General features: G+C 37.0%; 1 protein-coding gene across 2 annotated transcripts in view; it reads left to right on the top strand.

Annotated features, from left to right (window-relative positions):
- Positions 1-14,183, top strand: part of LOC129719746 (protein obstructor-E) — a 67,815-nt gene that overhangs the window by 42,522 nt on the left and 11,110 nt on the right. Inside the window, exons 3-5 of one of the 2 annotated variants that reach the window (XM_055671146.1) lie at positions 4,228-4,416; positions 4,489-4,699; positions 4,922-5,715. In XM_055671146.1, the coding sequence (XP_055527121.1) occupies positions 4,228-4,416; positions 4,489-4,699; positions 4,922-5,051 (530 nt within the window). In that variant the 3' untranslated portion in view covers positions 5,052-5,715. Of the gene's footprint in view, positions 1-4,227; positions 4,417-4,488; positions 4,700-4,921; positions 5,716-14,183 lie in introns of those variants that run through there. The other variant, XM_055671150.1, reaches the window with a different exon arrangement.

The following is a 14,183-nucleotide window of genomic DNA, read 5'->3' as shown; positions in this document are numbered from 1 at the left end:
CCTCTACATAATTAAAATATGGTATCGTACTATTTGAACGATTCAAATTCATTGATTGCTTGCGATGTATTAAAAATCTGCAAATGCACGACGAATCGGCCATAAGATATGATCAAAGTCAAATAACAAATCGTTTGAAATGATTGGTTTTATCGAAATAACAACATCTTCGATTCTGAATATATTCATATTGGGTGGTATTCGGTCATTTCCAGCAGATTTTCTGGCATTAATCTAACACCGGAAATATCCATATTGGGAGGTATTTAGTTATTTTGGTTGTTTTCCAGAAACTAAAAGTGGTCGTCTTTATATTCAAAATGGTGTCCAGGGTCAATGTTTGGTTTCTATGCATTATTTCGATTACGGAAATATCAATATTGAGTATTATTCGGTCATTTTCGACTGTTTCCTAGAAGTTGCCATTTAGCAATTCAAAATGGTGCCTGAGGTCAATTGTTAGTTACATGCATCATTCTGGTTCCAGAGATACTGATATTGTTTATTTTAGGCCTGAGGTCGATTATAGAACAAATTTGTTTCCACTAAAAACATTCTCCTGCCAAATTTGGTTCCATTTAGTTGGTTAGCTCTCGAGATGTGCAGAAATTTGTGTTTCATTTGTATGGAACCCCTCCCTTCTAGAAAAGGAAGGGGTGTCGAACCATTATGGACATTTTTGAAACCCCTTAAAACATCCACATGCCAAATTCGGTTTCAATTGCTTGGTTTGTTCTTGAGTTGGGCAGAAATTTATGTTTCATTTGTATGGGACCCCTCCCTTCCAGAAGAAGCAGGGGTTTCAAACTATCATAGGAACTTTTATCGGCACCAAAAACCCCTACATACAAATTTTCACGTCGATCGGTTCGGTAGTTTCCGAGCCTATATGGATCAGACAGACAGACAGACAGACCGGACTGCATTTTTATATGTATAGATTACAACATCAATATTTTGGAACCTTAAGAGTGAATATACATTTATTGGATTGAAGCGTTCATCTAAATTTATTGAAACAAATAAAAGTTTGAATGAGAAAGGCTCGGTCTGACCGCTAGGTGGATTAATTTAGGTTTTTTCTTTCTGCTTCTGTGTCATTTTCTCCCTAAACCTATTTTTCCGTTCTACTTATTTCACTCTTACTCTTTCGCTCTCTGATCTACTGATTTAATCTGACTTGTGTTTCTCTCTTCTTTTTTTTTTATTTTTTATTCTTTTTTTTATTTCTCTCACTCTGTTTCTCACTTTCACTTTTTATCCTACCTTTTATTTAAACTCTCTGTGGCAGGAAGAATTGGAGAAGATTTTGATGTTTTATTGCACGAGTTTTGTATTATCAATTATTTTTTATTCTATTAATAATTTTTCGCGGTTAACATGATGAAGTCTAAAAAGAATTCAATCAATGTTGATTAGAACAAAATAACTGACTTCCAGTTTGTTCATACATTTAGTCCATTACACCTTTACAATGGTTAATGCTGCCATCTGATGACTCAAATGCGCATAAAACTGTGGTTATTAAATCTTAAGAAAATCGATTTATCGTGCATCATCCAGTAGCTGAAAATGATAACTAGAAGACAGCACCGTATAAGGATATTTAAAATTAGATGGCCGCCCCATGCAAGGATATTGAAAATTAGATGGCAGGATCATACAGGGATATTTTAAAGCAATTACGTCTCCTTTCACCACCTTGCCGTCATCATCATATTACACATTACACTTTTTATTCACTTTCACTATTCAATTCTATCACTTTTATATTCTATCACTTTAAAAGTGATAGAATTAAATAGTGAAAGTGGATGAAAAGTGTAATGTGTAGTGAAAATATTCTATCAAGACACTCGAACAGAAGTGAATAAATCATCATATTACCAGTATACAAATTCATTTGACTTTCGTTCACGCGCAGCGACATTAATGTCCGCCGGAAACTGCAAGAGTCAGGTATCTTGTACTAGTCATCTTTGATCTAATCCAGAGAAGGAATAATAATTATTGTATTTGCGGATCTTCGAATCCGTTTCTTTACCATAAAGCGATGTGTCTGTGTTTTCAACATGGCTGCTTCCGCTAACAAGAAACAAATATTCGCGTTGTAGTTTAAAAATCGTGATGTGCTTTTAAGACGCACATGAAGGCTTTGAATTCATGTTCACTGTTTTAAGAAGAAAAAATGTACCAAGTAGGTCCTTTTACTATTTTTTTTTCCTCTACTCCGTATGCGTACGACGAACAAACTAATACGCGTACATCAGATCCATCGGATGCATTAAAAGTATGGATATGGATATTATCCCTTCTTAAATAACAAATTTGTTACAAAACGGAGAACTTTTTGTTATTTCTTTTGAGGTAACAAGTAATGATTTTGCGTGTATCTTTGCGTTTCTTTTGCTCTTACTATCTATTTCATTTGCGGCTAACAGAAGTCTGTTTCTAGGATACGTCCAAACTATTGTAAACGCTGTTGGTCTCATTTAGAAAGATTTCGTAACCTAACAGTTCACTATTTAATATTAATAATAGAATGTGTTATATGCCATCAACTAAAGTTAGCTAACTTTTAAAGAAACTTAGAGTCTGAGAGTGTATTTTTCGACCTAGGGTTCACCCAATACAAGCTATGACCGGTTCATATTGCGAAAATCGTACTCTACTTCAGCAACCAGGCATATTCATTTATTATAGTCGTATTTGGATTTGAGCAGTGGTGTGGAAATTGAGCTAATTATACCGTGCTGACTTTTCGGCAATCAGTTTAGCAGAACAAAGTCATTGCGAATTAGTTCAACAAGAGTGCACCGAAACAGTTTAACAGGCTTTATGCGGCTGCTTGGATTCGATTGGTGAAGTGAAGCCAGCAATGCCAAGGTGATGCCTACCTACATTTCTTCTGTTTGGCAGTTCACAAGATAACTGCTAAGCCAGTCCTACTGACTCTAACAGTTTCTTCCAACCAGAACTCGAACACAACACGTTTAGCTTGTTAGACCTGCATCGTACCTCAATGCCACCTAAAAGGTTTTTCGGCCTGTATTTCGACTAAACAACGAAAACTCGGTATAAACCACAGTGCAAATCAGTTCACTTCAATGACAACAGTCACACATTGCTACTGCGTCATTGTTGAACCGGTGTGGCTATCAGCAATTGCATACAAAATTTTAAACAGTCAGGAAATTAACCGCAATCCGAAGAACTATACAAAGCTGCACACGAGCCACACAGGTTGCTCTTGATTCGGCTGGTTTAGCGGGATTATTTCGCTCATTTTCGACTGTTGAAAGTATTACGCAAAAATTAGTACCAGTACTGAATAACACTGAAAAAAAAAAAAACGATACAGCTCAGTAACTAAGCGAGACCGTCAGCGACATCTGGTGTGCTTTAATACGAATATACGTACAATTCACCAACCATAGACATATGAGCAAATTCTGCTGCTAATCTGCATGCCAAGCTCATTCATTCGAAGAGATGGATGCAATAAATTAAATTTCATAAATTATATCAAATTCGTCCCTTTGTGCTAGGTGTAGCCGTTCCGCAATACTTTCCTCGCCCCAATGGAGCCTTTGAGCATACACGCTAGGCACAGGACTATTATACTGCCGTACTCATTTCGCTGTCAGTTCAGCACAGACGACTCTTCTCACCTGCAAGCGTCAGTTTATAGTGCGGTAATGAATATTGCAAGTATTTATACCGCCACTCAGCCAAACACACACACCTACATAGATACATGGTCCTATTCGAGCTTTACCGTGCGCACTTCAGACCCACTCTACAGTGATCCTAAAGGAAAACCTAATTTTTGCATCCGGATGATATTATGAACTTTACAACAATCCCACAATAGCGCTGGTGCTGCCAGGGTATGAGCCAACTAGCAACTGATTTGCGATGGGGATTACAACTGGTTTTGTCCCGTGGCACACCCGGCTTTCTGATGTGGCTTGCGGTGTTAATCGGCATTTTTTATTTCGGTTATCCCGAGCGATGATTAATTCTACGTTCACGTGAAACAGTGGTGGGAGGGTTTTTAATGCAATGTTACTAGCTAGTCTAAAGAAATATTTCTATTTGAATTTGAATCAAATAATTTTCTGTCTGATCTTAACAAATTAAAATGTGAACATAGTTTGTGGTTGTTTTCAAGTCTACGGTTTTCTGTTGTATATTTGTATATTAACATATTAAAACCTCTTTTAGAACCACCAGTCTCAACTCCCCATTGCGAGCGCTTGTACGGTATCTTCGCTGATCCAGGCAATTGTGCCGTGTTCTGGAACTGCTGGAATGGTGAAGCCTCCCGCTACCAGTGCGCTCCTGGTTTGGCGTACGACCGGGAAGCTCGTGTCTGTATGTGGGCCGATCAGGTACCTGAGTGCAGAAACGAAGGTATGTACAGAATGCCCTTTAGGTTGTCTTCGACACCATCTTATTGATCGGTACTTTTCAATTCGTTTCCAGAGGTGGCTAACGGATTCAATTGTCCGGCTGCCGGCGAAATCTCCAACGCAGGATCGTTTTCGCGACACGCACACCCAGAGGATTGCCGAAAATACTACATCTGTCTGGAAGGAGTGGCCCGTGAATACGGCTGCCCGATCGGAACAGTGTTCAAAATCGGAGATGCTGAGGGTACCGGAAACTGCGAAGACCCAGAAGACGTTCCCGGATGGTAAGAAACAATTGATTATTTCCTGTGCATTCTAACCGACACGCACTCACTAGTTGGACACTAGTTATTTTTTCCAAAATTCTCTAACACACACCAGTTTATGTTTTCCACCTTCTCTCAACTCAATGAAGTTGTCGCTAATGCAAAACACATTTTTAACCGTCGACTTTCACCTCACAACATCGCATTTAACTTCACATCTCTCATTTACACCCCCTACAGTGAAGACTACTACGGTGATTTGGACTTGAAAAGCATCCGTAAGAGTGAACTCCTCGCCGGTCTAGTCCAGACAAACTCTGGTGCGAAAGCTAACGTTAAATCAAATCGTCCAGCCGCAAAGGAGAACTAAATCTAGCTAGTAACACAGAAAACAAACCAGAATCCAAACTATAAAAAAAAAAATAATCGCGAATGTACTTCTGGAAGACCTTGAGACCTAGACACCAAGACGCTAGGGACTGCAGCGGAGCTAGTTTCTAAGAAGTAGCGTTTTCATTCTGGAAGATCCTCCGATGAACATCCTGACCGCCGGAGGATAAGAGACTGTTATTAAAGTAAAGAATTTAGATAAGTGATAGTCAGCGAGGAATACTCAAATTTGCTAAAAATTTCTAAGAAAACTTCGAAATATCTAAGCAGCCATTTTACTACAGTTCGTCGATTTTAAACCCCCTAGGAAATTGAAGCTTTGCTAGATCAGTGAACACAGTTTTTAATTATTTATTTTCGTTCCTCTTAGTTAAGATGACGTAAATGCACCAACCCTTTGAAACGGTATTCTTGAGATAGTCTAGAGAAACACTTTGTACCGCATTCTGCCACACTGACAACTCTATTGTACGATTACCCCGACTGGGGGCGCATTCCCTGAAGCAGATCAAGATAAAAACTTTTCTGTAGAAAAGAGATTTCATTTGTATGTAAAAATTGGAAAATTCAAAGCCTTATACCGAGGGAAACCTAAGAGAAAAAAAAACAATTGAAAAATAAAAAAACTAGAAAAAAATCACGTACTACTGGTGTCCGTTCATGCATAGTCTAAACAAGTACTTCCATTATGTCACAAGCCCATCACCACTGTCCAACTGCCCTCTTTCTATTTATCGCGCTCTCTCTCTGTCCCCCCTCTCACTTCGTTTAGTCGTTTCTGTCTACGATTGACAGTCTACCTTGTGGCCACTCTTGGAACGAGACCTGCCATTGTACTTTTGTTTTAACCCGATGCTAATCGAGTGGAAGCTATGTTTAATTTTGCATTATTTTGTACTCTAACATCTCTCGTACTGATAAGCAGCCGGGCTGCAGTTCGCTTAGGTGCTTATGTGTCATGTCTGCATGCGCGAGAATGCATTTCTATAGGTTAACAATAATATTTGTGTGGTTGGTAAATGCTGATGGGGAGGGGTTATGATAAATTATGCTGACGTTTATGTCGGTTGGTACCAACTGTTGATCTTAGGTCCGTGAACTTTGCCCTTCGACAAAGACGTAAGCGGTATTACTTCATTGTTGAGGAGTACGACGTTTGTATAAAAATAAAATAGTGCTGTGCAATTGATTACATGACATGCAATTGATCACAGTGATGTAGGCCGTTGGTTTTGTGCACATGTCCTAAGACGAAATGCTCACGCACAACCTCTCGCACTCGTTTACCCACAATCACATTTGAAGGATTGTAGCACAGAATTGTATTATTTAACTCATATTTAAGGGTACAATAAGTACCTATTTGTTATCAGAATAACGCATGTTACACAAGATGTGAAATTTATTTCATCTACAGTTTTCGTCAATTTTTCACGAGGTATCGATCAATTAGTAAGGTTATCTCAGAGTATGAAGTTTATAAGAAATTTCTGAGAATGTTCTGTTTCTCTTACAAAAAGATCGTGAGATCTGCCAACATGTCCTGTGTACATGTTTTTGACGGTGGGTATAGTTCAATCACAGACTAACAGACGCAACACTGGAACCTTGCTCCATCGCCTCAAAAAAAAAACAATCATTGCGAATTTCTAAACTAATAACGGTCATAGAGCGACAACGAATTCTGGGGCGCTGTCATGAAATCTCATACATATTTTGTGGTTCCCAATGTGACACATGTACGTACGCTAGCGCTGATGTCAAAAAACATAACGCAGCACGAACACGGCGGCAGAGGGTGCTAGAACAGACTAAGAGACATAACACGTCGAACAAATTTTCAATAAAATCGTAGTTTGCATGATTCCAGTACTTTACGTTAGTAACACTAGCACCATCTGCTGTCGTGTTCGCGCTGCGTCATGTATTTCGACATCAGCGCCAGCGTTATTGTATGTGTCATATGAGGAACTACAAAATATGTATGAGATTGCATGACAGCGCCCCAGACGACATTTTCGCGTGATGACTGTTATTCGAATGAAAATTTGAAATGAACGTTTTTTGTGGCGATGGAGCTAGGTTCCAGTGTTACGTCTGTTAGTCTGTGGTGCTAGTGTAACTCTTCTAAAGTACTGGTATCATCCAAACGACCATTTTATTGAAAATTTGTTCGAAGTGTTGTGTCTGTTAATCTATGGTTTGATTATTGTATTGAGGCTCATTGACGCGTATAAAAGGAAACAACTGCAAGTTATACCAGAGAATTGTTGTAAGTTATTCTGCTCAATACAGACTCCCGGGCACTCCTGTCCATGAACTCCTAGAACTGTACTTTCTAGAAACGAAAATAATATTTCGAGGTTCATAGATAATCATAACCTTCCTGGAGTTTAAATCTTAAGATATGTTAGTAAAACCCGTTGTCTGTTGGTGGTTCATGAACAAATTAGGTATTCTTCGAAAGTTTCATATTTCAAATTTTCAGACACGAGATCTCTAGAGTCGAATTCTCTAGAGTAATAGTATCAATCAATACAAACGGACTTGGATATGGTAAATATCCGCGGAGGCTCATAGGTTGAATTTAAATGAAGTTTTAAGTTTTACGGGCGTCAACCAGAACAGCTTGTGTCGTTCAATAATTTATTGAAACAGTATTTATGCCTCGTGGTTCAGGGAACCAGGTAAAAAAATATATTGAAACTATCGGATGTTAAAGTAAGTAACGAAATATGGAACTTTAAATCTAAAATTACCTATCTGTAGTTTATGCATACAATTATAGCAAAAACAAGCAAAGATTATAAAGATGATTCGAAGCTGCCGAAGCTAAATGAAATTTGATTAGACATTGATCAGACAATATTTTTGAAATGGAAGATTCAGCTGAAACCTCCCAACCGGGAAGCAAAACCTTTGTCTAGGCTCGGATTTGAGGAGGGGCAAAGGGGGCAAATGCCCCGGGCCTCCTGATTGAAGGAGTCCCCCAAGTCCTAGGTCGACCTTTTTTTTTGCTCGTCACATTCCAGAACGATACCTCTAAATGTTTTAAGAAAAGAGGGCCTCACAAACAAATCTGCCCCGGGCCCCCAGCATCTTAATCCGGCCCTGCCTTTCTCACTCTTTCTCTCTTTCCTCTGTGTTTTCTCTGTCGTTCTTTTTCTCTCTTTTGCTCATTCTATGTCTCTCTTTTTATTTCTTGCATTGTCTTTTTATTTCTGTCTAACTCTAGGGTTTGGGTCTAGAGCTCTATAATAATATTTTAGAAAAAAAAACTTCCTTCTTCAAGGTTGTTACATATGATGAAGCGATGAATGAAAGAAAAATACATCAAATTAAACTCTTATTTATGGTCATCCTATTTCAGAGCTGGTCGTCCTAGAGACGAAAGATCCATGAGTATCCAGTTTCGAGATAGGGTGACCATGAAAAACAATGAATTGAACTTTCAAAAATTCATAACTAATAATATTTTTAATCTTTCTGGATCAAATTAAAGATACCTAATTATTTATAGTTGCAAGAAAATATACCAAGAAAACAAATCTGTGCGCTTTTAAATGCATAAAATATAAAATTATTGTGATTTTTTTCATGTTTTTGAATGAAAATTACTAAATTATATATATATATATATATATATATATATATATATATATATATATATATATATATATATATATATATATATATATATATATATATATATATATATATATATATATATATATATATATATATATATATATATATATATATATATATATATATATATATATATATATAGAGTTTAATATGCCATTCAAATTGAAACCAACAGTTTATGCTTGCCCAAAAAAAAAATTACAAACAAATGGAATAGACATTTTCCTATAAAAATCATTGATAACTTTGAGTGGAATTGAAATATTCACGAGGTTAGAATTGCAATTTGTTTTTCTTAAAAAATTTCAAAACTCGTTCAAAAACAGTGTTGATGTGAAAATAAAAATAAGAAAGTTAGAGCGCAAAAAGTGTTATTTTTTTTAATCAAAATTAGTTACAGCCACGCTTTCTACGAGTTTTTTGACGTGGATTTTTGAATTAACGCGGTACTTTACGATAATTTTTGAATTACGCGGTTTTTTAACGCGATTCCGTGCTAATTCAAACAAACTTTCAGGGGGTTCTCGAATGAACGCGGGTCGGGAACCAACGACGTGTAATTTTTTATTTAGTAAAAGACTTAGTCAAAAAAAAATCCTCCGCCCTTTCGAAAGATCCGAAATGACCGACAAAGAGAACAATTTTGAATACTGGTCGCAGAGCATCTCGGGTTTTTTTCTAAAGTCTTTCTTGGTGGTTTACTTCACGTAGATTTTTGAATTACCGCAGTTTTTCCACGCGGATTTTTCAATTAGCGCAATTTTTTATGAGGATTTTTAAATTACCGCGTTTTTATGCGGATTTTCGAATTACCGCGGTTTTTTTACGTGGTATTTTACGAGGTATCTATCCACCGCGTAAAAAACTGACTGCTTTTAGATAGAGAAAAAAAATCATACAAAGTTGCTTAAATATTTGGGTTTTTGTCACTGTATAATTTTATTCTCTTTCTCTCTCACCGAGAAAAATCAACCATCCAAAGAGAATAAAGTTGCTTAAAACTAACAGAGCTTCAATTTTGTAGGACAACTTTTACTTCTATCTACAAAGATAAAAAGGTTAGATACTTGATTTCATTAAGGCAGACAATGTGTACAGCAGGGGAAGCGAAAAATAAGCGAACTAAAAATATGATACAGATTTGGAAAAATATACCGCATCCAGACGGGACTTGAACCCGCAATCTACCTGTCTTCGGAATGGTGTTTAGACCAATTAAACTATTGGGACGGTGGTACCGTTCCACAATCTATATGCGTATCACATTCCACTGCCGACTTATTCTATTGCTCATCCCTAACTACACACATTGCTGACATTCCTTTCAGCCGTATAAATGACGCTTGCAAAGCACCACCGTTCCAGCAGTTTAATTGGTCTAAACACCATGCCGGAGACAGGGAGATTGCGGGTTCAAGTCCCGTCTGGATGCGGTATATTTTTCCAAATCTGTATCATATTTTCAGTTCGCTTATTTTTCGCTTCCCCTGCTGCACACATTGTATGCCTTAATGAACTTGAGTGTTAACGGGTAAAAGCCGCTGTTAAAAATAAAAATTAGTTCAAATAAATTAGATACTTGATTTCATCAGAAATTTGGGTCACGCTAATTTTTGATGTTTTTTAATAAGCGCTGTATTATATTCAAAACTTTCTAGAATATAGTTTTTCTCTGAAATATTTCCATCGAGCTCAACATCCAAATTGCTTCCCAAATTCGGTTTCTGTACCATTGTGCACTGTTTTCTTCTTTCATATTGTACCTCTCTTTATCTATTTCATACTATCCTTACCTCTCACTTTATATTTACCTCACTCACTTATTCTTTGTCTACATTCTGTTACATTCTTTTTAACTTTTTGTCTGTTTTCATGATACCTTATCATTTTCTTTCTTCCTCTCTCTGTTTTTTTCCTATATCACTCTTGTTATCTCTCCCTCTCACACATTCTATTCCTTTCTCGCTTTCTCTCTCTCTCTCTCTCCATGTGTCTTATTCTCTCTTCCTCTCTTGATCTCTTTCTCTCGTTTTCTATCTTTCTCTCACACTCATTCACACTGTTACTCTCTCTCTTTCTGTCACTATGGTAGGGGAAAGGGGGGCAGTTTCGGACAGAGCTTAAACAACCCAAATGGTGCAATTTTCAACCAAACAAAAAATATAAGTAAGTTGGCAGCTCTTCCACCAACAGCTACCATAAAGTTTGACAGCTCTTGGTTGTTTATTACTCACGAAAACAACACAGTGCCATTTTTCATGCATGTTTTCAACTGTTTGAGCTTGAAGTTGGAAGGAGAATTTCTGAGTGAGAGATTTAGAAATTCAAGTAAAGTATAATCCCCAAAAACTCACTTAAAAGCACTTAATTTGATATTATAGTCGGGCATCTGCACTCGAAAACAAATTTAATTCAATCAACTACCTCAGAAAACAAAATCCGCGCATTGCTCTATACGGCTACAACGGGACTCGTTCAGCAGCCAACCAAAGTTTTTTTCATCACTAGCGGACCACTTTTTATTTCAATCACTAAACAAAATCACTCACTAAACTAAGAAAACTTCAATCTATGAAATGATCACCTTGCATTTCTTAAAACAAGCTTGAATTAGCAGAAATATATGAGATGAATTTCTACAATTCCTAAATTTCAACTGTATGTATTTTCATCTGTTTTCACTGCATTGAAGAAAATCAAGAGTTGCCAAATCAGTTCCTGTTAACACGAAAAAATCATCACTGTAGTGGTTACCTAGGTTACCAATTTTGCACGTAAACAACTACAGCGGATATCTAGGTAACCTACTACGACGGGCTGCGGTTACGTTCATTCATGATAATGTGATTCAATTATGATTAACAGTGTGATGAATATGGGGGCGTCGTGAGATGAATAATTGAGCAGTGATTCAAGTTTTGAGATGGATATGGAACCGTTGTGAGAAATGGTTTTGTTTTACAAAATTTAGGATAAATCTAGCTAATCTTACTAAATATACAATGCTAAACAATTCCATAAGAGTACGTAAGCATATTTAGTTAATTTGTTCAATGATTTCGGGAAAATTTGGTGTTTAATCCGTGCATTCTTCGTGAATATCGGCTTAATGAGATGAATAATGGAGCAGTTCCCCTTTATCTTATTTATTAGATAAAATTAAGATTTGTCTTCGAATGGTGGTGGGGCACATTCGGACCTCGTTCATGGGGCATATTCGGACACTAACCAAATTTGTATTTGTTTGTTGTTTAGTTCCAAAAATCGATTTAGACTGATTCTCAGTCCTAAAAATGGTTCGGAACTACAGAACCCAAGTATCAAAACTGGTTTTATCAAAGTTTTATAGCGCTGTTTTGGCTGCATTAAATGCTATAAAACTTTTATAAAACCAATATTGTTACTAGGGAAGGAAAACCGATAGAGCAAGCATCAACGAAGATGAGCTGTGTAGAGTTTCTAACGGAACAATGTCTTCGAGACACGCTTTTGATACCTGCGGAATTAAAAAAAGTATCTTGGTCTGTCGTCTGAAAAATCAAAGAAACTAAAAATGGAAAAATCAGAGAGCTTCTCGTCTAAAAACTCAGATCAACAAGTATTTACGAACGTGGAAGAAACATTTCTAGAGAAATATTTGATCGAAAATTTTCACATGAATTATGGATTGACGTACCGTATACCAAGGCGATTGAAAAATTGTTTCTCAAAGTTCTGGAACACTTGAATAAGGTTCCAGAAAGCAGCGTCAGTGGACCAATTTGCTGTTGTTTGACAATCACGAATGCCATTACACTTTGACCCAATCAAACATTGCCGAGAAAATGGCATAGTTCTTGTATCCTTCCCTTCTCATAGCCAGTTTGCTAAGTTTTTAAAAACATTAATCTAGAAAAGTTTTTCAACACTCTCTGAATGTGCCCCAGGACTGTCCTAAACTACCCCACACACGGGGCACATTCGGACAAAAAAGCAATTTTGAAAAATTCAAATAAATCAATCGACATCGCATCAACGCACACAACTAGCACGCTTATATGATACTCCGATGTTCAAGTAACAGCCAGGATGAATTCAGAATTTTTAAAAGTTAACACAAAAATATTAAAAATCAAGATAGAAAAAGTGTCCGAATCTGCCCCCTCTCTCCTACTCTCCATGTCTATGTATCTCTCTCTCCCTCTGTCACTCTCTCTCTGTAACGTTCTCTCTGCCACTCTCTCTGTCCCCCTCACTCTGCCACTCTATCTCTCTCTGTAACGATCTCTCCGTCACTCTCTCTCTCTCTCTCTCTCTCTCTCTCTCTCTCTTTGTCACTCACTCTCTTTTACTCTCTCTCCCACTCTCTCTATCATTCTTTTTCTCCCTTTCTTTTACTCTCTCACACTTTTTCTGACTCTCTCTTACTTTCTCTTATCCTCTCTCCCTTTTTTTAATATCTCTCACATTCTCTTACACTTCCTCTCACTCTCGTTCTCTCTCACTTTCTCATTCTCATTCTGTAACCTGGTAGTTTATGTCTTATGGAATAAAGATATTCGCTAATAGAGTGATGTTCCTGAAAAATATGTTCCGAGTTTCTCTTAGCTTACCAGAGTTCTGAAGTATGTTCCCTTAAACGAAGGTGAAAGAGGGTTTCCCATAGACGCTCCTTTTGTCCGTTATGCATAAAAAGTAAAATCACGTTTTGAAAAGAAACATAGGGGAACTGCTTCATTATTCATCTCAGCCCATATATTCATCTCATACAACATGAAAACACAATTGGAAACGGAAAAAAACGCATTTTTTCTTCTTAAACTAATCTGCTAATCCATGGAATGGATTTTTCTTATTTCCTTTTAGATTCCTCATAAAGTAAAATCCTCAAAAATTTACTTAAAAGCACTATATTTGATATTACAGTCGGGCATCAGCACTCGAAAACTCATTTAATTCAATCACCCACCTCAGAAAACAAAAATCCGCGCATTGCTCTATACGGCTACAACGGAACTCGTTCAGCAGCCAACCAAAGTTTTTTTCATCACTAGCGGACCACTTCTTATTTTAATTACTACCAGTGGTGAGCACCTTTCCGCTAATTCGCTAATTAGCTACGCTAAAATTCAGTTAGCGATTTAGCGATACTGCTAATTTTTGAGCTGGTTAGCGAAACTGTTAGCGTCGCTAAAATTTTGGCCTTCGAAACGCTAATCGCCAATTCGCTAAATTTTGTAGAGAAGCGACAATAGAAATATTTAGAAAAACTGTGAATTGCTGATGGCGTACGTAAATTGCTTCGAAAGATGAACATACTTTAGTGCGAAAGTTACTTTTGTCAGTTTTTTTACTCTAGAATGGGGTTCCAGTTATCGTACAAGCCACAGGAGCATTTTGAAGAACAAGCACAAGGTCTAGATTGAATTTTTATGAATACATTCCTAAGAGTATCTATTTTCAATGCAAGCTAAATAACTTTTTT

This window comes from Wyeomyia smithii, chromosome 1, assembly GCF_029784165.1.
Source record: "Wyeomyia smithii strain HCP4-BCI-WySm-NY-G18 chromosome 1, ASM2978416v1, whole genome shotgun sequence".
Classification (NCBI taxonomy): Eukaryota; Metazoa; Arthropoda; class Insecta; order Diptera; family Culicidae; genus Wyeomyia; species Wyeomyia smithii.
Note: the sequence above shows the minus strand (reverse complement) of the source record. Positions and strands in the feature narration are given on the sequence as shown.